This window comes from Jaculus jaculus, chromosome 8 (assembly GCF_020740685.1).
Source record: "Jaculus jaculus isolate mJacJac1 chromosome 8, mJacJac1.mat.Y.cur, whole genome shotgun sequence".
Taxonomy (NCBI): Eukaryota; Metazoa; Chordata; class Mammalia; order Rodentia; family Dipodidae; genus Jaculus; species Jaculus jaculus.
Window position 1 is genome coordinate 15,255,909 of NC_059109.1, and position 27,370 is coordinate 15,283,278.

Genomic DNA, 27,370 nt, shown 5'->3' on the forward strand with positions numbered 1-27,370 from the left:
ATTTGCTTGAAACACCGTCTTCCAACCTTTCACCCTAAGATAATGTCTATCCTTTGTAGAAAGGTGAGTTTCTTGAAGACAACAAATTGTAGGATCCTGCTTTTTAACCCAGTCTGCAAATCTATGTCTTTTCGTTGGGGCATTGAGACCGTTGATATTAAGAGATATTATTGAAAGGTGTGTATTTATGTTTGCCATTTGTGTGTGTGTGTGTGTGTTACTTGTTCTACCTGTGCTCTCTTCTGTTAACTGGTATTTGAGTATGGCTGGTTTTTTCTAGGTTCCTTATATGTGTGCTTTTCCTTTTGTTCAGCATGGAGGATTCTATCAAGTATTTTCTGTAGAGCTGGTTTTGTCTTCAGATATTCCTTTAACCTGCTTTTGTCATGGAATGTCTTTATTTCTCCATCTATTTGGATGGATAACTTTGCAGGATAAAGTAACCTTGGTTGACAGTTGTTATCTTTCAGAACTTGGAATATATCACTCCAGGCCCTTCTGGCTTTAAAAGTTTGTGTTGAATAATCTGCTGTAATCCTGATGGGCTTGCTTTTGTAGGTAACTTGATTTTTCTCTCTAACTGCTTTCAATATTTTTTCTTTGGTTTGTGTGTTTGGAAGTTTGAGTATAATGTGGCGAGGAGAGTTTCTTTCTGGGTTTTGTCTGGCTGGGGTTCTAAAGGCTTCCTGTATCTGTATTGGCACCTCTTTCCCAATTTGGGGAAAATTTTCCTCTATGATTTTGTTGAAGATGCCTACTATGCCTCTGGAGTGGAATTCTTCTCCTTCTACTATGCCCTGAATTCTTATATTGGATCTTTTCATAGTGTCCCGAATATCTTGAAATTCCCACTCATACTTTTCTATAAGTTTGTCTTTCTCTTTGTTGGACTGCATTAGGTCTGCCACCTGATCTTCTAGCTTAGATATTCTGTCCTCTCCCTCATCCATCCTACTGGTGAGATTTTCTACAGAGTTTTTTATTTCATTAACTGTGTTCTTCATTGCTAATAATTCTGACTGGTTTTTCTTTATTATTTCTATTTCTCTATTTATGTCTTGTATTGCCTTCTTTATTTCATTAAATTGGTGTCCTGCCTCTTCTTTGATTCCTTTGATTTCCTCTTTGATTTCCTCTTTGATTTCTTCTTTGGTTGTATTCATGTGTTCTTTGACCTCTTTGAACATATTTATAATTATTCTTTTGAACTCTTTCTCAGGCATTTCCTCTAACTCTTTCTCACTGGAGGACATTTCTGATGCATTAATACTTTTAGGTGGATTTATATCGTCTTGCTTTTTAGTGTTTCTTGTGTTATAATGTATATATTTTTGCATCTTGGATTAAGTTAATGCTTGGATTTTCTAGCTAGCTGTGTATTCTTAGCTGTATCAATTGATTTGGTGTAAAATATTTTCAGGGTAGGACCTTAAGGTATTAGGTGTGGCTCTTAAGACTCTCAGAGTATCTACAAAGATGTTCTTAGGGGTTGAGTTTCCCTGCTATAGGAGTATTCAAGCAGGCTGAGTGGAATAATATACTGGTAGATTCTAAAATTTAGCTAAACACTGTACCCATTCCATCAACAACAGCCCCGAGTATGTATGCAAGAGTAGTTATTATAATGACCAGATCCTCTATCAACAAAGAGGTTTAGATTTCTGGTCTGTTGAGGTATCCAAGTCAGCTTGTGACCAGGTGAGACCCTTCCCTGGTGCAATCCCAGTTACCTTGGGTGATTGTGGTCTCAGTCAAGTTGCTGCCTGGGTCGTCGGGCTGCTGTTCTGGTTTCTGGAGCTGGGCACTGGCTTTTCCTACGGGGCAAACTGGGCCGCCTCTGCAGCTGTTGTAGGTGCCTCCGCCGGAGCCCCCACCACTGCTGAAGCTGCCGTTGTCGTGTCCACCGCTGCTGCTCACCCCGAAGCCGCTGCTGTCCTGGGTCCGCTGCTGCTGGGGCCACTGGTACCGGTGCTGGAGCCGCTGAAGTTGCTGCCAAATTCTGCTCCTGCTTGGGTCCCGCCGTCAGCCCAAGTTGGCGTGGCCGGGTCCCGGGCCGCTGCTGTGTTCGCTGGAGCTGGGTTCAGGCGGCAGGGGAGGGGAGGGAGCCGCGGCTGTTCTGGTTGTATCGTGTGCTTTTACCTCGCGGTCTGCTCCTCCCTCCGTTGCTCGCTGCCGCTCTCCCCTCACGTTTCCCGAGTTGCGGAGAGCGCGGTGTGAGGGGAAAATCCCACACCTGGCTTGTCCTGCGGCTCGAGTCGAGAGCCAGACATATTTTTGACACTTTTGTTTTTCAGCCCAAATGCCCACACCATCCCTGGATCACAGCTGTGCCTGAGTAGTTTCTGGTGGTGATGAGTGAAGGCAGAGCGTCTCAGGGGCAACACACGAGCCCCTCTCTTGGGAAGGCCCTGAGCAGCCACTCCTCTGGTTCATCTGGCCAGGCTCCTGCCACCGCTGCCTCTCTTGCCCGAGGTCCGGGCATAACACTAGCAGCTGATCTTGGCCTGCCAGCTGGTATCTGCCCAACTGCTCACGGGGCTCCTGCCAGCTCCCAGCCTCCTGCAGGGCACTCTGGTGAGCAGGAGACGCTGCAGCACAGGTGTGCCCCTGCGATGTGACTCTGGCGATCCTGGGGGCAGCTGCAACAGCCTCGTCCTCAGAGACAGGGCGGCGGCTCACTTGCCTTCTGAATACTCCATCCACTGGCTGCTTGGCCCTGCCCAGCATGACTTTCATCCTCACGTCTTTAAAAGAGACAAATGGAAAGAAATGGGTTTAGTTTTCCATCAGTGTATTACCATGGTTACAGATGTAGCTGTATTGATAGCATATTAATGTAATTGAAATATTGAATTACATCTACTCACCAATTTCCAAATAAATTTCCTAAAAGTGCAGTGTATTCCAAACTCAATTTATAATTAGCACTAATTATACAATAAAATTTTGATAATATTGCTTCTTAGAGAATTATTTTTTTTTAATTTTTGTTTTTTGTTTTGTTTTACTTTGTTTTACAAGGTAGGGTATCACTCTAGCCCAGGCTGGCCTGGAATTCACTATGTAGCCTCAGTGTGGCCTCAAACTCATGGTGATCCTCCTACCTCTGCCTCCTGTGTGCTGAGGTGCTGGGATTACAGGTGTGAGCCACCACACCAGGCTTTTTCATGCTCTGCTTTTTTGTAATTTATTTTTTTATTGACAATGTCCATGATTGTAAAAAATATCCCATAGTAGTTCCCTCCCCACCACACTTTCCCTTTTGAAACTCCACTCTCCATCATATCCTCCTCCCCCCCTTTTAATCAGTCTGTCTTTTATTTTGATATCATCATTTTTTCCTCCTATTATGATGGTCTTGTGTAGGTAGTGTCAGGCACTACAAGGTCATGGATTATCCAGGCCATTTTGTGCCTGGAGGAGCACGTTGTAAGGAGTCCTACACTTCCTTTGGCTCTTACATTCTTTCTGCCACTTCTTCCTCAATGGACCCTGAGCCTTGGAAGGTGTGATAGAGATATTTCAGGGCTGAGCACTCCTCTTTCACTTCTTCTCAGAACCATTTTTGTAATATTATTGAGTCAATAATTTTTTCTCAAAAGTGTTTTATTTATTTGCCAGGACACATACACACACACACACACACAGACAGAGAGAGAGAGAGAGAGAGAGAGAGGGAGAAAATAGGAGCAAATTAATTTTTTTTAAAAAAATTGGCTTATCTAATAGTTGTCTTCATGCCAAATTTAAAATTTAGACACATTTGACTTGAAAAAATATGAATATAAAACATGTAGGGCCCATGGTGGCACACACCTTTAATCCCAGCACTTGGGAGGCAGAGGTAGGAGGATCACCATGAGTTTGAGGCCACTCTGAGACTACACAGTTAATTCCAGGTCAGCCTGGGCCAGAGTGAGACCCTACCTCAAAACAAAACATGCAGGGATGCTATAATTATGTAAATAAACATTTATTTGCTTTTATGTATAGATGCTTGTGTAATAGTGAATGAAGAGATGATATGCTAGACTTGAATTGCAAAATTAGGGTGAATTACCCCTTTCTGCTAATTGGTTGTGTGACTTTCATCCTGTCACTTAGTATCTCATAGTTTTAGTTGTACAATTTTATACCATTTGTAGATGATACTTAATTTACTAAAAATGTGATTAATTCTAGTATCCTTGTTAAGGTTATTTTCTTCCCTTGACATTCCACTTGTATTTGACTTTCCTTGTAAACATTCTTTTAAATTAATTCAGAGGAGTACAATATTGTTAAACTGATGATCAAACCACTTTTGCCTCCATTTTTCCCATTTTAAGATGATAGAGGTAAGTATTTTATAATGCAGTAATGACATGCATAAATAATTTTATAGAGCTGGAGAGATGGCTCAATGGTTAAAGGACCTTGCTTGGAAAGCCTGATGTCCTGGGTTTATTCCCCAGTTCCCACATAAAGCCAGATGCACAAAGTGAAATGTATATCTGGAGTTTGTTTGCAGTGGCAGGAGGCCCTGGTGTGCCTATTCCCCTTTTTTTTTCCCTCTCTCTCTCTCTCTCTGTCCTTGCAAATAAATAAATAAAAAACATTTTTAAATTTTTTTCTAATACAACATTCAAGCTCACCAGAACACTTGCTTATGTTATGAAATATGTAACCATGATCCCATCATAATATATCATCATGGGTACCTAGTCAAGCTTGGAATCAAGTAAGTGTAGTCAGACTTTCGGCTTGATCACTTACTTGCTGAAAAAAAAAGAATGTTCAGGCTTAGTGTGGCTCAGTTTCCCCATCTGCACAGCAACCATCAGACTCGTGTCTGCTTCATAATCGTGTTGAAGGTCAAATAATAGGCATGAAAATCTGGCCCCGAACACATAGCTGCCATGGCACTTACCACCCTCATTCAAGCTGTGATGCCTCAGGAATGCTTATCCCTGTTCAGTACTGACTTCCGCACTTAGCCAGACTCACCCAAAAGGGACAGAGCTGTACCTGTCCTGACTTTAGAGCTGTGCACACAGACAGCAAAGCTGGACTCAGTGGTACAGGCTGTGGTTATTGAGGAGGCCAAGGCGGGCGGATCCCTTGAGCTCAGGAGTTTAAGGTTAGCCCGAGCGGTCTAACGTGACTCTGTTCTGACACAGAATGAAATAAAAGTTCTGTGAGTTAATTACTTACTCGAGTCACAAAGTTTTTTTTTAGGTGTCTATAAGGAATTCAAACTTAGCCTCACTTAGATACGATCAGCCATTACTAAAAAATTATTAAATATTATTCCATAAGTATCTTTCGTGAGGGTGTCTGCAACTTTTCCTTAGCAAATATGTCCTAAATATATACTGTGCTATAAGCCTCTGTCCCATTCACAGCAAGAAACATCCTAATATTCGCATTAAAATAAGCCAAGGGCTGGAGAGATGGCTTGGTGGTTAAATGCTTGCCTGTGAAGCCTAAGGACCCCGGTTCGAGGCTCGATTCCCCAGGACCCACGTTAACCAGATGCACAAGGGGGCGCACATGTCTAGAGTTCGTGTGCAGTGGCTGGAGGCCCTGGTGTGCCCATTCTCTCTCTCTCTCTCATAAATAAATAAAAATGAACAAAAAAATTAAAAAATAATAATAATAAAAAAATAAGCCAAAAGAAGAGCAATAAACATGTGGATGTCTGACTTCCATGTGTGATTTTCCTCAAAATTTATTTTAGTAATCTAAAGTAACACTTACATAGCAATTACAGTGATCCTCACACATTACAGACCAATTTCCATATTTCTTTAGTTTTACAACAGCCATCAGAAGTGTGTGCTGTTATTAGCTCCATGGCAGAAGGAAGAAAATGAGACACAGATTAAGCAACTTCCTAAAACCACCAATACAGCAGGATCAGACCACATTTGCTTTAGAAATTCAAGGATTTGGGCAGGACAGACTCTATGTTGCAAGTACTATGCAATCGCCTACAAAGTTCAAGGCATCAGTAGAGAGTTAAGGAGAATGAGCAAAAATGCAAGAAAAACAAATACTATTGGACTCAAGTCCTAGAATTAGCATTCCTTATCTCCTTTACTAGTTGGCTATATGACTTTTATCCTATCACAGCATTGCATGGCATCAGTTGTATAACATGATAAAATTTTTCAGATGAGTGGAAGTATGGCATGCATGAAAAGGTGACCTTTCATGTACCTTATTGTGATAAAAAGTAGTTGAGATCTGTACAGAATCTTTAGGAGGCATAGATAGTAACATTATCCTCTATACCAAATATTCATGCCTTTCTAGCACTGCACCAAGTTCATTGCTCATTGGGACACAGTACAGATGCTAATTTATGAACTTCACATCATCCTCAGTGTTTGAAATATACCTTGGTTTGTGTTAGAAGACAGCCATCCTGTCTTTATTAAAGCAAAAGAAACAGGGGCCCCAAAGTACCAGCTCTGTACTTTAATTCAGTCTAACAGTAAATGGGGAAAATATGGGAGGTAAAGATGCAAAAAAGCAATAATGTAATATATACCTCAAATATTTTTATTTGGGGTAAAAAAGAAATAGAAGTACATGCTTTCTCCTCCTCTCTCCCTTTTCACAATCCCTTGCCTACCATTTATCTGCCATGGCCACTTAAGTCTGGCATGATTTTCTTGCCCAGAGCTATGAGAATTTTCCGGTTACCCTAGTTTTCCTGTGGGACCTGCAGCTCCTTCCAGAAGTGTTTTCTCACAGCTCAGCTGCATCGATCTGTGCTTCCATACTGGTTGATGAGAGTTCTTCACCTGATTTGTTCAGGTGCCTCTCTTACTGGCCACCTGTCCTTGTGTGGCAGCCTGGTCATCTTACTTTTACGACGCTGTGTTCCTTCAGCCTTTGAAGGCTGTCATCAACCTTTCCTCTTACCACACACTGAGCTTGGAATCATCTCCATAATCACTACACTTAGCAGGAGGAAAAGGCATGGTTTATCAGGATCAGTAAATAACCAAGAAGAATCACAAATTGTCAAGTAGAAGCAAACTTAAAAAAAATAAAGCAGATTTTGAATTTTAATCCCTTTGTAAAACCAATAGAGCATCATATAATAAGAATAAAACACTACCAGTCACCTCTTTCCAATCCACTGAAAATATCCTTATCCCTTTGTAGGAGGCTTTCCTTGGAAATCTGATCGCCCTTATTCTTCAAGTCTGCATCTATTCATAAAAGACTAATGTAAGCCTAGCTTTCTTCTGCAGACCCCAAAATATATTTAAAAAAAAAAAACTCCCATGAATTATTTACATGGAAGCTCCAATCAGCAACATACCTGACAGACTCCCCAGATGAAATGAAAGTTCGCTGTGTAAAGGTGCCCAGGGAGCCTGGCCACCTCCAACTGTGAGGTTATAGACAGAACTAAGTCAGCACACATTATATGTCAGCGCCGACATCAGAAAGAATCGGCTCCTTTGATCTCGGACCTCCACAGGAAGCTTAGATCTCAGACAAATTAGATAAAAAATGAATTTATAGCAGATATGTATCCTAAGGCATTCAGCTGAATGTTTGGGTTTTAGGGAAGGAAGGGTAGTGAGTATCAAAACATATGAATTAGTATGCCTCCTTCCCATCTCAGCCTTGTGGATAAGTCGCTATTAAAATGGAAAGAGGGAATTTCAAATTGCCCCGCCATGTTTCTTAGACTTCCACTGTCAGACTTGATGAAGTTTTAGGGGGATTGGGATAAAACATGAGGAACACAGGCCTGTTCTTTGCAAATAGGGTGACTCATTGGTCTAAGGGCCTTCCAAATGGGTCCACAATCGGCTGTAACTGTTCCAGCTCCTCTTAATCTGTTTTGGCTTCCAAAATCAACATGATGTGCCTACCTCTAATTTTCACATCTTGTCTCAAGTATTCTTCATTGTCTCTTTTGCAATGAGTACCTTAACTGTAAATCTCTCCTTGTTCCCTACATTCTTACTTTTCTGAACCCACTTCTATGTGTGGTTTCAGTTTTGATGTTCTCACTGCAGAGACAAAGCACCTGATCAGAAGCAGGTAATGGACAGAGAGGGTTTCCTGCAGTTGACAGATTTGAGGGGAGTATGTCATGACAGGGAAAACATGGCAGAAGCAGTCAGCTTAGGTCACATCTTCACATCAGCAGGGAGGAGGGAGGAGGAGAAGGTGCAAGAGTACCAAGTAAGGCTGGACTGCAGCACCCCAGTCACATGTTCCTCCTAAAGGTTCCACAAACTTTCCAAACAGCACCTCTGACTTGGGAATCAAGCATTCAAACACCTGAAACTATGTGGGAAGGCCTACATCCAAACTACCACACTTGGATCCAGTCCAGAAGTCACACTGCAACTGCATTTCTGATCTTAATGATGTCTGAACCAAAGATATTTCAGCAAAATGAATCCACTCCATCATTCAGCAGTAGAGGCAGTGGGCTGGCCTACATGTTAAGAGAATATACACACTCCACTTGGCCTGGATTCTCTCTAGGTTATGTGTGCTTTTAAGTGGAAGTTATAATTCATTTTAACAAGCAAGTGTATGTGTCAATCACGATGACATGAAAATTACAAAGATGTAAAATGAAGGGTCTCCATCTTATCATGTTGTCTTACTTGGGTACTTCCTCAGGTTTGGTCAAACTTATTTAGCTCAACAATGCATCTAAAACTTACTTTTATACTTTTTTGAGATGTAGGTTTGGGTTGATAAATGCTCTTAGTAGTCAAATTTACTCACTCCACTGTGTATACTATTTTCTTTCACTTTTTTTTAAAAAATTAATTGTTTAGGTTAACATAGAAGGTTAGGGTTTTCCATGTGCCATTCTTATACAGGCATGACATTGTTCTCACTCATTCCCCTTCTCTACTGACTTCCCCTATAACTTTATTTCATTTTTACTTTTATCATATATTTTAGTACATAAGAATATGTGTGTGTGTGTGTGTGTGTGTGTGTGTGTGTGACTTCAATTAGTGTTCTATACCATGTCATTACCACACGACCCTCAGAATAGTAGCATCATATCATCTCTATACATTCTCACTACCACAGGGTAATTTTTCTATAAGATTATCTTTTTATCACTGTCATACTTTATGGTGAGGTTTAGCATACTTCTATGCAAATATATAGTGTATAAATTGATTGAAATTGGATTAAAATATTTTGGCAATTTTAGTAATTAATTACAAATGTAGTATAATTCTCTGTATATTCAATTTCCTTTAAATTGTTCTATAATAGTTTTACAGACACAAAGTACTTTCCACTAATATTTTCTTCAAATCTACCATACCATATTTATGTCTAGATCATGATATTTTCTAACTGTACACTACTAACTAAATATCTTAGTCACCTTTCTGTTCCTACATTAAAATGCTTGAGCTAAGATAACTTTAAAAGAAGTTACTCTTATGTAATTATGTCATTACAAACCACCTCCAACATTATGTTTTTAATTTGTTTTATACCTACCTGCATTCATAAGTATTACAAAGTGTGATAGAAAATTATATTACTAAATTATGTTTTATCAACATCTGACTACTAAATCTCCTAATTCTGATTGTTAAATACTATGTGTAAATATTGTATAGCAATGGAAAATTTAATTTATTTAATTTTAATATTTTTAAGGAGATGTGCTATATTTTATTAATATTTTTAAAATACAAAATGACCACACCTTTTTTCTTATGTGGTACAGACATATTATTAAGAATTTCCAAATATAATTTTGATTTTCTGAAAACTTGGCAAAATTCTCAGATGCTATTTTTTGCTTCTCTGCTTCTAAACACTCCTCTTCTACAGTTATGTACAAAACCTAAATGCATAGCCATGCTTATTTCTACAATCATGAACCACATCACCTGTAGTCAAAAGACCTCTAAAGTGGAAGAGTTCACAGCCACATGTCCATTACAGCTTTTTTCACATGTCAGTTTTCCAGGCCCAAAACTGGGTGCACAGATTGTCCAAAAAGAAAAGTGTCAAATAGACAAAGAATAGTGCATGATTAAGAGGAGGTAAAACTGTCTAGACAGTGGCAGATCTGCAAAGTAAAGGTTGGCAAGGGGACTGAAAAAGAAACTAATGGCAGCTAACAGAAAGCTTCAACTGGAGGCAACAAACCACACTCTGCCCATGGTGACACGACATGAGATGTGTGCTTGGTGTCTTGTTAATTTGAACCTGGATACAGTTATGATACAGTTTTGTAAAAAGTGAGGAGTGATTGTTTCAACAGTTAAGAAGTACTGGAATCCAGGAGTCAACTATGGAGAATGCAAAGAAGGGACCATTCATCTTTATCTTCATCATAGCCTGCATAATGTTCACAGTGATCACTACAATGAAAGAGGTGCTAGGATAAAGAAAGGTATAGAATTTATACCAAAGAATAAGACAAGCATGGATAATTATATTACATACAAAACTGTTACAAAGACAAAAGGGAAGTGTTATCAAAGTATGTAAAAGGGTGACTTCTTTTTCTAGATAAAGGAATCTGAAATATGGTGTTGGGAGGAATGAAAGACCATTGATATAGTAGACACATTAGAGAACACATTGACAAGGAGAGACCTCTGTTATGTGTAGAGAATACTGCTTCAGAGGTACAGAGGAGGAGGTGATACTGTCTAGCAGTCTATGCAAAGTTACTTTACTGAAGACATATCTGAGGCTAACTGGGAGAGAAAGAAAACTTATACATAATACAGAAATCACATTGATAAAATGTAGCAAGCAAGGAGATAAGGTAAGAAAGACAGTACTAGGAAATAAAGATAACTGAGGTACCTAGTCTGGGAAACTCAGGTGCTATTAACCAATGTAAGGTAACAAAGGAACAGTGGAGGAAACATGATACAGAGTTGAGCTTTGATTTAAAAAAAAACCAAAAAACAATGTTTCCTTCCTGGCATTTCTATAAACATTACTTTCTGCAAAATGGACATCCAAGTCCTTGGCAAATGGGGTTTAAAATCATAGAATATGATTTAAGAACTACAGGGGCTGAAGATAATGTGGATTTTTTTTTCCCTACTCTTTAGTATTCCCACCCAAATTTAAATTCTTTAATCTCATAGTTTGTTGTGATTTTCTTAGACTCCATTGTTCATTGGCTGAAGTTGTTCTCTATTTATCCTTAAAATCATATCCCAACTGTGGCGGTTTGAATGTAAAATGTCTCCACTAGCTGTCTTTGCTTTGAATACCTGGTCACCTTCTGGTGGCAGTTTGGGAGGTGAAGCCTTGCTGGAGGAGGTAGGCCAATGGGGACAGACCTTGAAGTTTCATAATTCAGCCCCACTGGGTGTTTAGAGGTATGCTAGCTCTCTCTGCTACCTCATTATAATGAGGTATCCAGACTCTCTGCTTGTTTCATGTTTTCCTCGGCAAAATAATTCTGCCCTTTGAGATTGTTAACTGAAATACACCTTTTCTTCCCATTAGCTGTTTTCGGTTAGGCGCATTATCCAAGCAATGAGAAGGTAACTGCATCACAATATTGGTGTTGAGAGGAGGGGCAACCACTACAGTTACCCAGTAAGCCTGACGATGTGATTTTTTGGTCTTATGGATTTGTTTTGTGGGATGAACTGTGGATGGATTTGAAACTGGACTAGAAAAGCCTTACAGTGCCATAAACAGAGTTGGTGACCATGCTGGTGAGGATTTAAAAGACCTAAATGCAGATAGACTAACAGCTGAAGAGACTTGGCTTATGAAGTTTCAGAGGGGAAAAGGGGCTTTGTTGGAACCAGGTGGAAAGCAAGTTTATATAACATTCTGGAGGAGAGGCTGGCTGCATTCTACCCATTGAGAAATGGAGCAAAGTTGAACTTAAAAGTAACGAGCTGGTGTGTTTGGTGTATGAAATGTGAGTAGGTGCACAGAATGGGGATCGAGACTGCAGCCTTCAGCCGTGATCATTTAAGAGATTGCCACCAGTGTGGATGGGTCAGCTACTCTACATTGGGTCATTAGGAGGACAGCTGATTCTTCCGAAAGAAGGGGGCCCTGAATGAGTAGTGCTGACAGAATTTCCTGCTGATCAAAGCCAGGTTTAGCCCTCCTGGATTTAAAAGTGTATGGGTTAGCCCCACGGAAGCACAAAGGAAGCAGGAAAGAGATTCAGGAAGTGCGCATATTTCTGAAGATAGCCATTGAGAGATGTGGGGTAGGACTGAAGTCTCTGTGTTGAAACCCTGCAAGGACACTGTTCAGAGCTGTGAAGATAAATTATGTCCTGCATAATTTATGCAATGGAGTGGAAAGTTATGCAGTGGAGACTCCAGGATTTGGAGATGCCAGCACTACGGGACTGCCGCCAAGGGTGGCTGTGGCTGCTGACTTGGGTTGGAAGAGTGGAATTGAAAAAAGAAAAAAAAAAAAAAAACCTTCCTGAGCCCTGAGCTCTGTGTCTCAAATCCAAAAGGCCAACTGTGGAGTGGCAGGATTTGATGTTTCCCCTGCCGATTTTCTGTCTTGTATCGACCCATCTTTCTTTACTATGCCGTCATCCGTCCTTTTTGCATGGGGATATTTATTCTGTGTCGCTGGAGGTTGAAAGTATGTAAATTGTAAAGTATGTAAGCTTCAGTTCAAAGGGCTTACAAGTAAGGGACTGCCATGAGTCTCAGAAGAGACTTTAGACCATAGGCTTTTGTGTAGTTTGGGGACTGGTGAAGACTATGGGGGCTTTTAATGTTGAGACTGATACGTTCCTGAGTCTATGGAGTCCAGGGGAGAGATGGGGTGAAATGCTTCCCACCCTGTACTCGCACATGTTTTGAATACTTTGTCCCCAACTGGAGTGTGGGAGGTGGAGCCTTGCTGGAGGAGGTTTGTCAGTGGGGGAGGGGTGTGTCATGACACTTATTTGTCAAGCCCTACTAGGTATTCATAGCCCCACTAGCGCGTGCTCTCTCTCTCTCTCTTTCTCTCTCTCTCTCCCTCTCTCTCTCCTACTTCACTGCTGATAAGTGAAAACAGGAGCAAGCTTCCAGCTTGCATTGTGCTTTTGCTACCACGAGGAAGCTTCCCCTCAGGTCTGTAAGCTGAACATAGCCCTGCCTTCCCATCAGCTGCCTTTGGTTAAGTGGTCCCCCCCCCCCCGAAAAGAGAAGCAAACTGCTTCACCAACCATTTTGTTATTTATTTTTATTTTTATTTATTTATTTGAGAAAGAGAGAAAGAGGTAGAGACAGGGAGAGAGTGAATGGGTACGCCAGGGCCTCCAGCCGCTGCAAATGACCTCCAGACACATGCATCCCCTCGTGCATCTGGCTTACATGGGTCCTGGGGAATCAAACCGGGGTCCTTTGGCTTTGCAAGGAATGCTTTAACCACTAAGCAATCTCTCCAGTCCCTACACCAACCATTTTGGAAATTCATCAAGGACTGGGAATCAAAAGTCAACCATTTACTGCTGTACAGAAAGGACCTCATGATGTACTAAATAAATATTTATTTTTATATGTGTGAGGAGATTTCACTAGTAAGTTTCTCTAGCAGGTGATCACTGAAGTGTCACAAAGATGAGTAAGAGCTTGTCCAAGGTTTCCCCATTCTTGACACTACTGACATTTTGAATTAGATGGGTTCTTCTTTGAATTTGGTACCATGGATTGCATGATGTTTATAGCATCCTCAATCTTTATACACCATCAGCAGTACTCCTCTTCTCCCAAGCCATGCCAAGAAAAATGCCCCAGATATTCCAATTATCTTTTGTAGGTAAGATGACCAACTGTCTCCACATAGCTGGGGCTGAGAGAACTCCTGACACATCAAACTTGGTTTTTAAACTGAGAAAAGTACTTGGAGAGAAAAGGGTAGGTCAGTTGCCCTATCTAGAGGATGATATTGCTACGGCTGTGAAACTACAGGCCTTGGTGGAGAAATCAACATGCATACAATGAGTTTCCAAGGCCATAAGGACCACTGTGGAGGCACATGTTCAATATTCTTCAAGCCAGTGAGGAAAATATCCCGTTTTCATTTGCAGCAGGGGGATGAAGGGAAGCTTTATAAAGAACAATGCTTCTCAGCTAATGCCCTAAGATTTGGATGGGTTTTTTTTTTTTATTGTTGTTGTTTATTTATTTATTTGAGAGTGACAGAGAGAAGGAGGGAGAGAACGGGCATGCCAGGGTCTCCAGCCACTGAAAACAAACTCCAGATGCGTGTGCCCCCTTGTGCATCTGGCTAATATAGGTCCTGGGGAATCGAGCCTCTACCTGGGGTCCTTAGGCTTCACAGGCAAGTGCTTAACCACTAACCCATCTCTCCAGCCATGTTTTTGTTGTTGTTTTTAAACAACAACAACAAAAAGATAAAAGCAACCAATCCTGCTAGAAGAACTGTACAGGCAAACAAGCAGCCAGAAGTTAGATATATCCCAGCTAGCAATATGTGAGTGTGGAGGTAGGGCTGTAAAATCCAAAATTAGTTATTAGACTAGGTCCAGTCAAGCCTTAGGCACTCTGAATCTTGAACAGCAGGAGAATGCTGCATGCACGGTGAATCTATCACATACACCACATGTTAGTAGATGTTCTACGTTCTGTGTTTCTTTACTTGTGGTTTAATATTTGTGTGTATATGTGTGGGCACAGCTCACTTCAGATTGTTGGTGCTGTTCTTCCACCTCGTTGGAGATAGGGCCCCTCTTGTTGGAAAGCCAGACTACTTGGTCCTGTGAACTTTGGCATTCCCCTGATGCACCCCCCCCCCCATTGCTGTAGGAGCGTTGGGATTACAGATGTGAGCACCGCTGCATATCTGGCTTTCACTGGGTGCTAGAGATCTTAACCCTCATCAGCAGTATTGAGGAACAAGGACATTTAATCCCTGAATCATCTCCCAAGTACCTGTTGAGTTAATCTGCGCAACAATCCTATGAGCAATACTGTGGCCACATTCTCACTGACTTGGCAACTGAGAAGCACAGACAAGTTAGAAGATAGAAAGTCAATGGGACAGTCAGTCAGATGTCTGATGCTGGGGTTCCATGTCCTTCAGCCGCCATGTTCTCATGCTTCTCCAGCTGACAGTGAGATTCATTAAATCTGATGAGCAGTTGAGTGGCATTACGCATGTGAATTTAATATTACAATATGAGGCATATATATGCTTAGCTGTACCTCAAAACCTTCTAGTAGTAATTTTGTGCCTATGGAATTTTTCATTCATGGTAGTCTCGTGAGTTTACCACCTAAATTTAGTAGGAATGTCAGACATACTCACAAAATAAACTTGAGTGCTTAGGGAAGGAAAGTATGAATGAGCAAGACGGCCAACGACATTATTAGCAAATGCCAAAGGTTTTAAAAACACAAAAAAAAAGAAACTAAATGGTCAAATGTCATGTAAGTAATGCATTAAACTTAATTTATTTAAAGCTGACAGTAATTGAGTGTTTTGTAGCTTGCCTTGGAAAAGATGTGCTTAAGGTCTAGACAAAGCCTATGAGATAAAGGAACAAATCCAGGGACGGAGAAGTGGTTTAGCAATTAAGGTGCTTGCCTGCAAAGTCAGAGGGCCCATGTTCAGTTCTCCAGGTCCCATACAAGCCAGACACACCAGGTGACACAAGCACGCAAGGTTGTACATGTGTGTGAGGTGGCACATATGTCTGGAGTTCAACTACAGCGGCCGGAAGCCCTGGCACACCAATTCTCTCCCTCTCTCTCTCTCTCCCTCTCTCTCTCTCTCCCTCCCTCTCTCTCTCTCTCTCTCTCTCTCTATCATGATCTCATGATCTCACTCTCTCTCACTCTCATGCATTAAAAAAGGGGCCAGTCTGTTAAGATTCTCTCAAAAATCAAATCTAGTATTATTCTAGGAGAGAATTTATCTTTCCATTATTAGCTGAGGTGTCCTAATAAAATGACCTCTTTGATGTGCTCACCACATACCTCATTACTAATAAATTATTAACAAGCCATCCTATCAAAATGAACCTTATTAAAACACACTCAGGAATGATGGACTGCTTCGTGTAGTTAACGTAGGCAAGGTGACCGAAAGTCATGTGGATTGACCAAATTGGATCAAGGGAAAGCTTAGCGTGGCCCATGTTGGCTGCTGAAGTTTATAGCTTAAGTTGGAAAGCTAGAGATAAACAGAAGTTTCAAATGCTTCCTGATTCTGCATGCATTTAATCTGGACAAGGAAACTTTTCCGATTACAGATGGATAAGAACCCTAAATCTAAATGGTTTTAGGTGGAATCTAAAAAAAAAAAAAATTCCATTTTATCTGTCTCCATTCTTGGCACCATCTACATCCAGACTTTGACCCCACTCTCTAGTATATTTAAGCATGTCTAAGAGCTGGAAAGTATATAGCTGGGCAGTTTAGAAAATAATATTTTAAAATATCTGATTTTCCCCATGGGAAAAGACACAAGCTATAGGAATATGTACACACGCATACATGTCTACTTACACAGGCACACATGCATTTGCAAAGTTCATTCAAATATTTAGAGAAAGAACAACTTCAGGGTGCTATATTTGAGTGAAACATGAACTCAAAGACAAGAAGAAAGGTACTCCTTTTCAAACAGAAAACACAGTAATTGATTCTTAGAAGAAAAATAGAAACATCTTTCTACTCAGAGTATGTATTCTAATATGTTTCAGACATAAGGGAATTTAATAATTTTTTATCTTTTTGTTTATTTTTATTTACTTATTTGAGAGTGGCAGACAGAGAGATAACAAGGCAGAGAGAGAGAGAGAGAATGGGCGTGCCAGGGCCTCCAGCCACTACAAATGAACTCCAGATGCATGCGCCCACTTGTGCATCTGGCTAACATGGGTCCTGGGGAATCGAGCCTCGAACCAGGGTCCTTAGGCTTCACAGGCAAGTGCTTAACCACTAAGCTATCTCTCCAGCCCATCAATAATTTTTTTTCATACACCAAACATCAGTATTTGGCAAAGCCATCATATGTCCGGTCATTATCGCTCTGATGACACATCCTTAATACGACAAAGGTATCGTATCAATCTGAGGAAAATAATCTTTTCTCTGCTTGATACCAATTAGAAGGCTAACTTAGCAACAGAAGTACAACAGTGCAGCACATGATAGGCAAATGAACAACAAAGCAGGGTTTAGCAAAAGCGACTCATTTCTTGAGGGCTCTATACTAAATCGAATTTGTAGAGTGGACACTTGGCTGCTACAAGTCTCTGCTTTTCCAAATTCAATAATGTTGCCATCGTGGTAGCTTCCCACAGCTGAAGGTGACATTACAGGGCTTTATCCTGCCTTTCTCTTTTCTCCAGGCAATGACCACAGATGTTAAACTAACAATCTTTTTTTTTTCTAAGAAAAGATATATAAATGGTCACTTTAAATACCTATCTACTACCTTTGTGAAATCAGTTAGACCTATGTCTTCCTGCGCTGGGCTATTTTTTTTTTTTTTCTTTAGGAAAAACTAAAAAAGAAACCAACTATGCTGCTTCAGAAGCCAACCTGCAGAGAGAAAGGGCAGAACCACAGTGTATCTATAAGGGGTGTTTCCTGCGGGGATCACGCGCTGCTCCACACGTACCTGCTCCCATCCCGGCATCCTGCTTGCGTGTCTCCACACGTGATCCCGGGCGTTTGGAAGAAAATTGGATATGATTCTTTTGTTCATTAACTTGGGATTCAGACATGTCTTCAGGTTTTATTTCTGCGGTAATGAAATAAAAACTGTTTTGTTGTTGTTTCTTGACATAAAAAGAAAAATATTTATGGGCTGGAGAGATGTCTTAGTGGTTAGTGTGCTTGCCGGCAAAGCCTAACAATCTGGGTTCAGTTCCCAAATATCCATGTAAAGACAGATGCACAAAGCGGCATATACATCTGGAGTTCGTTTACAACAGTTGCTAGAGGCCCTGACATATCCATTCATATTCTCTCTCTCTCTCTCTCTCTCTCTCTCTCTCTCTCTCTCTCTCTCTCTCTCTCTCTCTTTCTCTCTCTCTCTTTCTCTCTTTGCAAATAAATAAATAATTTGTTTAAAAAAGTATTTGTGAGTAGGCCTTAAATGTTAAAGTCTTTCTCTTACAAATCTCTTCCCATCATAACTGAAATATGCGTGCCAGAGAATTCATATAATATACTCAGACCATAAGAAATAATGGTAGAAAAATCTCCTATGCCAATTACCAACTTTACGATATAAAACTGTATTGTCCAATAACATAGCAGCCACACGTATCTACAAAATACCTGCAATGTGACTGGCTTGAACAGGGATGCTGTAAGTATAAAATACAAACCAGATGCTGTAGAAAGTAAAATACCCCTTTTTAAAAATATCCATCACACACTGAAATAATATTTCGAATACTTAGGATTCTAGAATATTAGGCTCCTAGAAAATTACTATGTGCTTCACATGTGTGGCTTGTTTTCTTTCAGCTGGACAGAGCTAATTAGTAACAGAAGGTCAGGACTCCTTAACCTGTTAATTTGAAATAACAGTCGATGCAAAGGAAGTTGCCAAGAAATCTGTGAGGAGGATATAAGATTTTCACCCTTTATCAACAACCTCTCTGGGTATTTGTTGGGGATCCCGTAAGGTCCATGACTGAAGACTGAGTCCGCAGGAAGGCATTCTGTGGAGAAGGTGGAGCCTCTAGTGGCAAGGTCTGGATCACTAGATCACTGGGCCCAAATATGCCTTCCAAAGGAAGTACGGCCTAGTCCCTTCTCTCTCTTTAGCCTCTTCTATTTCTCCCTCCCTCCTCCTTGGTCATCGGTGAGAATGGGAGGGGGACAAGAGAGAGTAAGGATGGGCGAATGTGGTATGAAAACATTATATACATGTATGGAGATGTCATAATAAAACCCACCATGTATAATTAATATATGCTAATGAAATCATGGAAAAAAAGTACAGAATATATAAAGAAAATAAAAATTACTCACATAGAGAGGACTACTATTCAGTTTTTCATAAAGTTCCTTCTAACCTCTTTATAATTCTTTCACAAACATACTTGGGAGTCTATGAGCACACAGAAGAATATGGAGATTTAATACAAGGAAACTCTCCCACAGACACTGAAAGGCTAAGGAACAACGCAGGCTAGCAGAACAAATACAGTAGCAGAGGCTGGCAGCAACCACTTCTGGAGCTGAAAGCATGTCAAGGAATAGATGGGATTCAGATTAATAGCAGATTTAGATACTAGAGGGTAAATAAATCACCTAATTTGCTTACTGACCAAGAAGTACCACACACACAGTTTAGATAGAACTTTAAATTGCACTTCAACAAATCACAGGTGACACAAGCTAAAGCCAGATGGAGAGCGGGATCTCTTTTATTTTAGTTTATTATGTATTTATTTGTAAGCAGAGAGAGAGAGCTTGAGAGAAGAGAGACAGACAGAGAGAATGGGCACGTCAGGGCCTCCAGCCACTGCCAATGAAGCCCAGATGGATGCACAACTCTGCACTTGGCCCTGCATGGGTACTGGGGAATCAAACTGGGGTTGTTATGCTTTGCAGGCAAGCACCATAACTGCTGAGCCATCTCTCCAGCCTAGAGAGCACCATCTTCGTGAGAAACACAGGGCCTTTCCAAATCACCTGTCCACACTTAGTCACCAGGATAGGGAGAGAGGCAAGGTCATCAGGCTGAATGTTCCAGCAATGGTTATCAGTGGAGCTGCCTTTGCCCACTGTCCATTCCTCAGAAATTCAAGCACCATGAATCCCAGCACTTGGAAGGCAGAGGTAAGAGGATCATTGAGTTTGAAGCCACCCTGAGATTACATCGTGAGTTCCAGGTTAGCCTGGTTTAGAATGAGACCTTACCTCAGAAAAGAAAGAAAGAGAGGGGGGGGGGAAGGGAAGGAAGAGAAGAGAGAGAAAAGAGAAGAGAAAAAAAGGAAAGGAAAGGAAAGGAAAGGAAAGAAAAGAAAAGAAAAGAAAAGAAAAGAAAAGAAAAGAAAAGAAAAGAAAAGAAAAGAAAAGAAAAGAAAAGAAAAGAAAAGAAAGAAATTCAAGCACTGTGGATGCTCCAGCTATGTGACTGGCCAGTCCACTTTCTGCCTCCTTTGTGTTTGGACTGTATATTTTTGCCTTCATGCTTTGGTTACTTTTTTCTAAGTATTGCTCATAGCCCTGTTTCAGAATCCCTACTGGTATCACTGCTTCTTCAGTTTACTTGGAGGACTGCAGCATCTGGTTCGAGTGCGGCAAGGGACTTGACAGGACCAGACATGCTCTTGTCTCTCCTCTCCAGAAGCAGAGCAGGAAGGGGAAAAAAAGCTCTTAGCGAAACCCTTGGCCTCAGAGAGTGCATGACTCAATCTTAAAACAATGGTATTCTGCCTCTGGGAAAATATTCAAGGAAAATTTTAACTGCTTTGTATCTTTAAAAATAAGAATACGCAACACTTGCTTCTTTCTATTTTTGTTATTTAAATCAAATATGTATTATTATTATCAACATATTTTGTAAGGATATATCATGTGTTGGGACCCTCTTTTCCCTCGCCCCTGCCCCCAATCCTTTTGAAGAATAAGCATACAAGCATTTTGTCTGATTCTTAGTTTTCTTAAAAAAATTACAGGGTCTTACATATCCCAGGCTGGCCTCAAACTTGGCATGCAGCCGAGGAGAACCTTGAACATCTGATCTTCATGAGTGCTAAGATGTCCGGTTCACGTGGTGCTGCTCCAGACCTCTGTCTGTTTGACTCACTCTCCTTTAGCAGAGGTGCCTCTAACGTAGCAGTCTTTCAGAAACAGGACTGTGGAGTCAAACTGCCTGGCTGCTTTGTGATATATGACATTAGACAAGTTATTTGCCCTTTCTGGGGCTCATTCTTCACATTTTCACTATAGGGACATTTACCACCTATCTCTTTTTATTTTTAATTTATTTTCTTTCTTTTATTTTATTTTAGAGAGAGTAAAAGTGTATGTGTGTATGAGAGAAAGAGAGAGAGAAAGAGAAAGAGGGACAGAAAAAGAGAATTGGTGCACCAGGGCTTCAGCCATTATAATCGAACTCCAGACTTTGGTGCCACCTAGTGGACATGTGTGACCTTGTGCTTCCATCACCTTTGTATGTCTGGCTTACGTGGGATGTGGAGAGAGATCAAACATAGGTCTTTAGGCTTCACAGGCAAGCACCTTAACCACTGAGCAATCTCTGCAGCCCTCTTTGAGATTATTTTAAAAAGATTTATTTACTTGCTTAAGAGAAAGAGAGAGGGGGAGAAAAAGAGGGAGGCAGACAGAGAGCATAGATACACCAGGGCTTCCTGCCACTCAAACAACTCCAAATATACACACAATTTAGTACATCTGACTTTATATGGATACTGTGGAGTTGAACTCTAGGCCTTAGGTTTTTCAGGCAAGAGCCTTAACCACTTAGCCATCTCTCCAGCCTTCTTGTTAAGCTTTTAAGGGATAAAACAATTTCATTTATCTGAGGTATTAAGAACCTGGTCAATGGTGAGGGTTCACTAATTGTGAGTTTTTATTATTATTACTATTATTAAAGATCAGGCAATCCCTGTCTCTACAACATAGATGGAACAATCTCTTTCCATGTAGATTTATATATTACAAAAGGTCATAATATTTCTCTTTGGAAAAATAAAAGCAATCACTAATATAGTATGCATTATTCCTGACATTTTCATTCAAAAAAAAAAAAAATAGACACATACTTCTGTTTTTGCTTCTCTTAAACCAACAGCAGAGCAGACAGATCAGAGTCAGCCATGAGACCACGGAGCTCAGGGAGACAGCCAGGATCACAGTTGATCTCTCCTTGCCTGTCACAGGCAAGATTGCAAAGGGCTTGGATCGAGCTGTAAAATTGACTCCTGTGTAAAAAAAAAAAAAAAAGTTCCAATAGTAATTTACAATAATAACAGCAGGCTGGAGGGAGGGCTTAGTGGTTGAGGCACTTGCTTACAAAGCCAAAGGACTCAGGTTCGATTCCCCAGGACCCACATTAGCCAGATGCACAAGGGGGCGCACATGTCTGGAGTTTGTCTGCAGTGGCTGGAGGCCTTGACATGCCCGTTCTCTCTCTCTCTCTCTTTCTATGTAAAATAAATAAATAAATATTATAAAAATGATAACATCATTTTAAAATGTCATGGAAACAACATCTGATACATAGTAGATAATGAGTCTTTGTTCAGCCAAATTATTGAATAAATGATTCTATAACAAATTGACGTTTTATATTCTAAAGAATTGCAAATAGACAATACTAACTCAGAATCATTCTTCACAGCTCTGTCCATCAGGATTAGAATTTCTTCCAAGTCTCTCATTTTATGCCCAGATTAACTTTTCTTTTTTAACCACTAAAAAAGTGGTCTACTAATCAGGAAAAAAAAAAAAAAAAAACCTTGGCTCCAGAATGTGTGGAACTACTTGTTCTGACAAGAAGCCACATGAGGTAACAAGAAATTATGGACACCCCCTTGCATTCAAAAGTGGTTGGGGGCTACCCATGCCCTGGTCATTGATACTGCTGGGAGAGGATGTGGAAAACTTTTTCCTGTGTTTGGAAGGTCCACTCCTGTCCTTGTCAGACCCTGGTGCTTTTCTACACTGCCTCCTCACCTGCTCGATGCCTCCTGCGACCTGCTACCTTCCAGTTCAGATGGTAGTCTGGGCTTGACCTCCCAGAGAAGATGGGTTAGGTGGGGAGCCTGGGTAGTGACCACCTCTTCCTTACAGAAGCCTTCCCTGGCTCCACTGACATGGGCTTAGCACTAATCAGACCTGAGTGTTCCTTTGGCAGTGTTCAGGGGCAATGGCTTCCTCATGTGTCTTGCTGTATTCTATGTCTGGGACAAAAGAAAAGGAAGAGGACAGTCCCTTCACTGTAAGGCTACAGGACTCATTGCCCTGGGCAGTATTGGGATACATACTGAGCAAGCAACCTGCAAGGGGGCTTTGCTGTTTCTACCAAATAGCCCACCTCTATTGGTCTGGGCCTTGGGTGGTGGCCACTGGTTATGGGTTTTCCTTCTAGCCTGAGGCAAAGACCAGGGCTAGAGAGCAGAGAATATAGTGTCTTCGCTGGTGGTTTCTCTCTCTCCCATTGAACTTCATGCAGTGTGGCTTTTGCCAGCTTTCTGTCAGTTGATCTACATGGAATAGGTTTTAAGCTCAGTTCCAGCGGGATTTCTCAATGACCTTGCATCCCAAGTATGTGGAGTCTTCAGTTTTGTTGCCCAGTAGGTTTCATTTTATAAACTGTGGTGCACCTCTGATTGTTGCATATAGACTTATGACTGTGATGTGCTCATGTTAATTGTTCCCTTGATGAGTAAGAAGTGGCCTTCTTTGTCCTCTGATTGCTTTTGGTTTGAAGTCTATTTTTTTAATCACATATTAATATAGCAATACCTGTTTGTTTCTTATTTCCATTTTCTTGGAATATAACTTTACATCTTTTCACCCTGAGGAGATATCTGTCTTTAGTGGTGAGGTGGATTTCTTTAAGACAGCAAATCAAAGGGTCCATTTTTTCTAATTCACCCTGCTACCTTGTGTCTTTTGATGGGTGAGTTTAGACCATTAATATTTAATGTTATAACTGTGAGATTTGATTTAATCCCTGCCATGTTGGGGTGCTTTATGCTGTTTGATATTTTACTGTGTACTTTCTGAAACTCCTCTAGTTCTTGTTATTATGATCATCTTCTTGTAGGTTTTTGAGATAGGTTGGTTGTTCTGTGTGGAGAATTCCCCAAAGTATTCTCTGTAGGTTTGGCTTTGTGTTCATATATTTACAGAGCTGGTTTTTATCACAGAACCTTTTTCTTTCACTGTCTGTTTTGAGGGATACTCTTACTGGGCCCAGTAGTTTGGGTTGGAAGCCATAGATTTTTAGACTTTAAGTCAGGAGCACAGTGGCTGGGGAGAGTGGTTGAGACCACATGTGGTTCTAGTGGGCTGAGAGTGTGTGAATCAGCAGATTCCCAACTGCTCCCCTCCATGCCTGCCCACTGAAGGTCTGCTAATACCTACTCAGACTGGAGCCCCACTGATCTTGCCTAATATTACATAGGGAGCTAAAGCATGCTTTAGCCATCTTGATCAGAAGCCCCTTTAGAGGATATTTTGAAGGGTATCAAATATCACACAAAATATACTAGACATAACTCTGGATGTAATGTAATGAGTTATCATTAGTGGACAATTCTAAGTTGAGAAATAACATGAAACACAATGACAACAGATTAGTCCCTAAGGTATATGAAACATACATGCACACAAACACATCCACAATGGTGGAGAAGTTGAAGTCAGAAAAATTCTTTGAGAAACTGATGGTAGTACCCTAAGCATGTGGTAGATAACACAGGCTTTCATATTTTTCAGCAGCAGAGTTTTAAAAATACAATCTTAGAATAACCCAATATAGTCATGTATTTATAAGCAAATGTTTATTTGTGTCTGTGATGTGCTAGGCATTCCAAACCCTGAAGATACAGTGCTCCAGTACTGAACTTAGCTGAATCCCTGCCCTCTTGGAATGTTCTAGGTGTGAATTCAGCACACAGGCTGTAGACAGCCAAGAAAATGCATGCATGACACAATGGCACATAATGATGAATGAGGCAAGGAAAACTAAGATGAGGTCAGAAGACAAAATAACTGGAAGTGAGAACAGGGTTAGGGAAGGTATTGTAGACTAAGCCATCCAAATAGGACTGCCTGAACAGGTGATGTTTGAAAGAAAATGATGAGAAAGCCATGTGGATTTCTGGAGGAAGAGTATTCCAGACAAAGAAATGGCAATTATAAGTAGAATTTCTTTGAATTAAGTGGAATGAGGACAGGGGAACCCTTCTGGCTTCTTTGATCCACCCAGCAGCCTCCTGAGAACTTCATGGTTCAGTGAAGTGGTCAAAAGTGTCACAGCCCAGCCCATGATGAGGACAGGGAATGTGGAGGGGTGTAACAGTCATAGAAGCCCCACAGGATTGTAGCTACACCCATCTGTCAGCAGTGTCTCAGGAAGGTCAGAAGTGATGAATGAGCTGGGTTTATCAGCACCTAACAAGGACTCAAAAGAGTTCCATATTATACTTATCAGATCTCTTTGAATTCTCCATTCCCAAAAGCCTATGATTCTAAAATAGAAATAATTATCTGCTCATCTGCTCAAGGAATTAGAGAGAAGAGGAAAAATAAAATGATAACATGCTCACTGCATATACGACTGAAACATCAGTATGAATCAATACTTACCAAACCCATTATTTTAGAGTATTAGTAATATTGGCTGAAGAGAATTCTCAGTGGTTAAGGCACTTTACTTGCAAAGCCTAATGATCTGGGTTCAACCCTAGTACCCACATATAGTGGTGATTCAGGTGTCCCCCATAAACTTAGGTGTTCTGAATGCTAGGTTCCCAGATGATTCAGATTTGGGAGTTAACATCTCCTGGAGGCAGTGTACTGTTCAGGATGAGCTTATGGGTATTATAGTCCACTTCCTCTTGCCAGTGTTTGGCACACTCTCCTGTTCCTGTTGTTCCATGTTGTCCAGGAGGTGGTGTCTACCCTCTGCTCATGCCATTGCTTTCCTGCCATTGTGTCTTGAATCTGTAAGCCAAAATAAACATTTTCTTCCCACAGGATGCTCTTGGTCAAGTGATTCAGGTGATTTCTGGCAGCAACACAAAACTGATTACAACAGTAAAGTCAGTACCAGAGGAGTGGGATTGCTGCTGAACATGATACTATGTGGATTTGGCCTTTTGGAGCTGATTTTCAAGGAGGAATGTGGTAAGATTTGAAACCTTGGCCTTAAAGATGCCTTGCAGTGCTGTAAGTACAGCTTGATGGACTATTCTGGTCAGAACTGAAAGACCTGAATGCAATAAGAACTATGGGCTATGAGGTTTGGCTTGTGAAGGTGAGAAAGAGCCTTTCCTGGACTGGGCTAGAAGTAGTTTGTGTGAGAGGCTTGCTGTTATGCCGTTGTCCTGAGAACTTGTGCAGAGTTGTTTTGCATAGAAATGTACTGGTGTGAGCAGAGGGATGTGGCACAGAAATGAAATCTTTGGACTGAAACTTTTACCCACTCAGCTACAAGTATATGAGAAATTAAAATCTTTAAAATTGGGTCAGCTGACCTGCACTGGGGCAACAGGAAGAATGTATTCTCTTTTGAAGTGGCTTGAATGTTAAAGGAGTGTGCTATTCTTCAAAGTATGCTTTATTCCTCCCTGGATTAACAACTTGGCATCCTACCTGGTATTATGGAGTATAAGAAGAACAGGAAATAAAGAGGGTCATTGAATTTGCAACACAGTCTTGTGTTTTGGAAACGACCATGGGCAGTATGGAACAGGTTTGCTGGATGCCTGCATGGAGACCCGATGGAGCCATGAGGATGGACTGTAAGTTGCAGTAGAGATGCCGGGACCATGAGATGGTTGTTAGGGAGAGCTGCTGGTCCGCATGAAGTTTTCTAGGACTGTGAGTAGCCTAGCTGGAGGGGTAGAATTGGAACTCCAGAGATTTGTTGCTGGTTAGAATTATCGGACTTGGAGATTTGTCACTGACTAGAGCTATTGGACTTAGCGCTACAAAATTTGATATTTTCCCTGTTTAAATCTTGTATTGATTGAATATTTCTTTGCTATGACCAATGCCATCTTTTGCAGTGTGAATGTTTATTATGTGCCATTATGGTTTTGGAGGGGGATTTTTTTTTTTTGTATTATGGCTCAATTAAAGGGCCTTGGATTACAGGGATGTTTGAACATCACTTGGATTGATAAAACTATGGGGACTTTTAAAGTTAGACTGAATATATTATATTTTATATCATGTATGGTTATTTATGGGAGCTAGAGGTAGAATGTGGTGGTTTGATTCAGGACTCCCCCATAAAAGTAGGTGTTTTGAATGCTAGGTTCCCAGCTCATGGAGATACAGGAATTAAATCCTCCTGAGAGTGTGTAATATTGGGGGCAGGCTTATGAGTATTATAACCAGTTTCCTCTTGCCAGTGGTTGGCACACTCCCTGTTCCTGTTGTCCACCTCATGTTGTCCACTTTATGGCCAGGGGGTGATGATGTCCACCCTCTGCTCATGCCATCATTTTCCCCTACCATCATGGAGCTTCCCTTCAAGTCCATCAGCCAAAATAAACCTCTTTTGCCCACAAGCTGCTCTTGGTTTGGTGATTTCTTCCAGCAATGCGAACCTGACTGCAACACCACCTAAAGCCAAATGCACAAGATAGTAGATGGACGTGGAGTTCATTTGCAGTGGCTTCAGAGGCCTGACATGCCTATTCTCTCTCTTTCTTTCT

The 27,370-nt window shown here is 40.9% G+C and overlaps 1 protein-coding gene and 1 non-coding gene across 7 annotated transcripts in view; one reads left to right on the forward strand and one right to left on the reverse strand.

Moving 5' to 3' along the window:
- Pkhd1 (PKHD1 ciliary IPT domain containing fibrocystin/polyductin) overlaps positions 1–27,370 on the reverse strand; it is a 507,380-nt gene that overhangs the window by 4,571 nt on the left and 475,439 nt on the right. For all 6 annotated transcript variants that reach the window (XM_045156516.1, XM_045156514.1, XM_045156512.1 and 3 more), the window contains 3 exons: positions 21,737–21,895; positions 17,605–17,727; positions 2,273–2,744 (listed from right to left, as the gene is read on the reverse strand). In XM_045156516.1, coding sequence (XP_045012451.1) covers positions 2,320–2,744; positions 17,605–17,727; positions 21,737–21,895 — 707 coding nt within the window. In that variant the 3' untranslated portion in view covers positions 2,273–2,319. The remainder of the gene's footprint in view (positions 1–2,272; positions 2,745–17,604; positions 17,728–21,736; positions 21,896–27,370) is intronic.
- Positions 22,506–22,637, forward strand: LOC123463182. Its single transcript, XR_006638778.1, has one exon. It is a non-coding gene; the product is annotated as a small nucleolar RNA SNORA71 (small nucleolar RNA).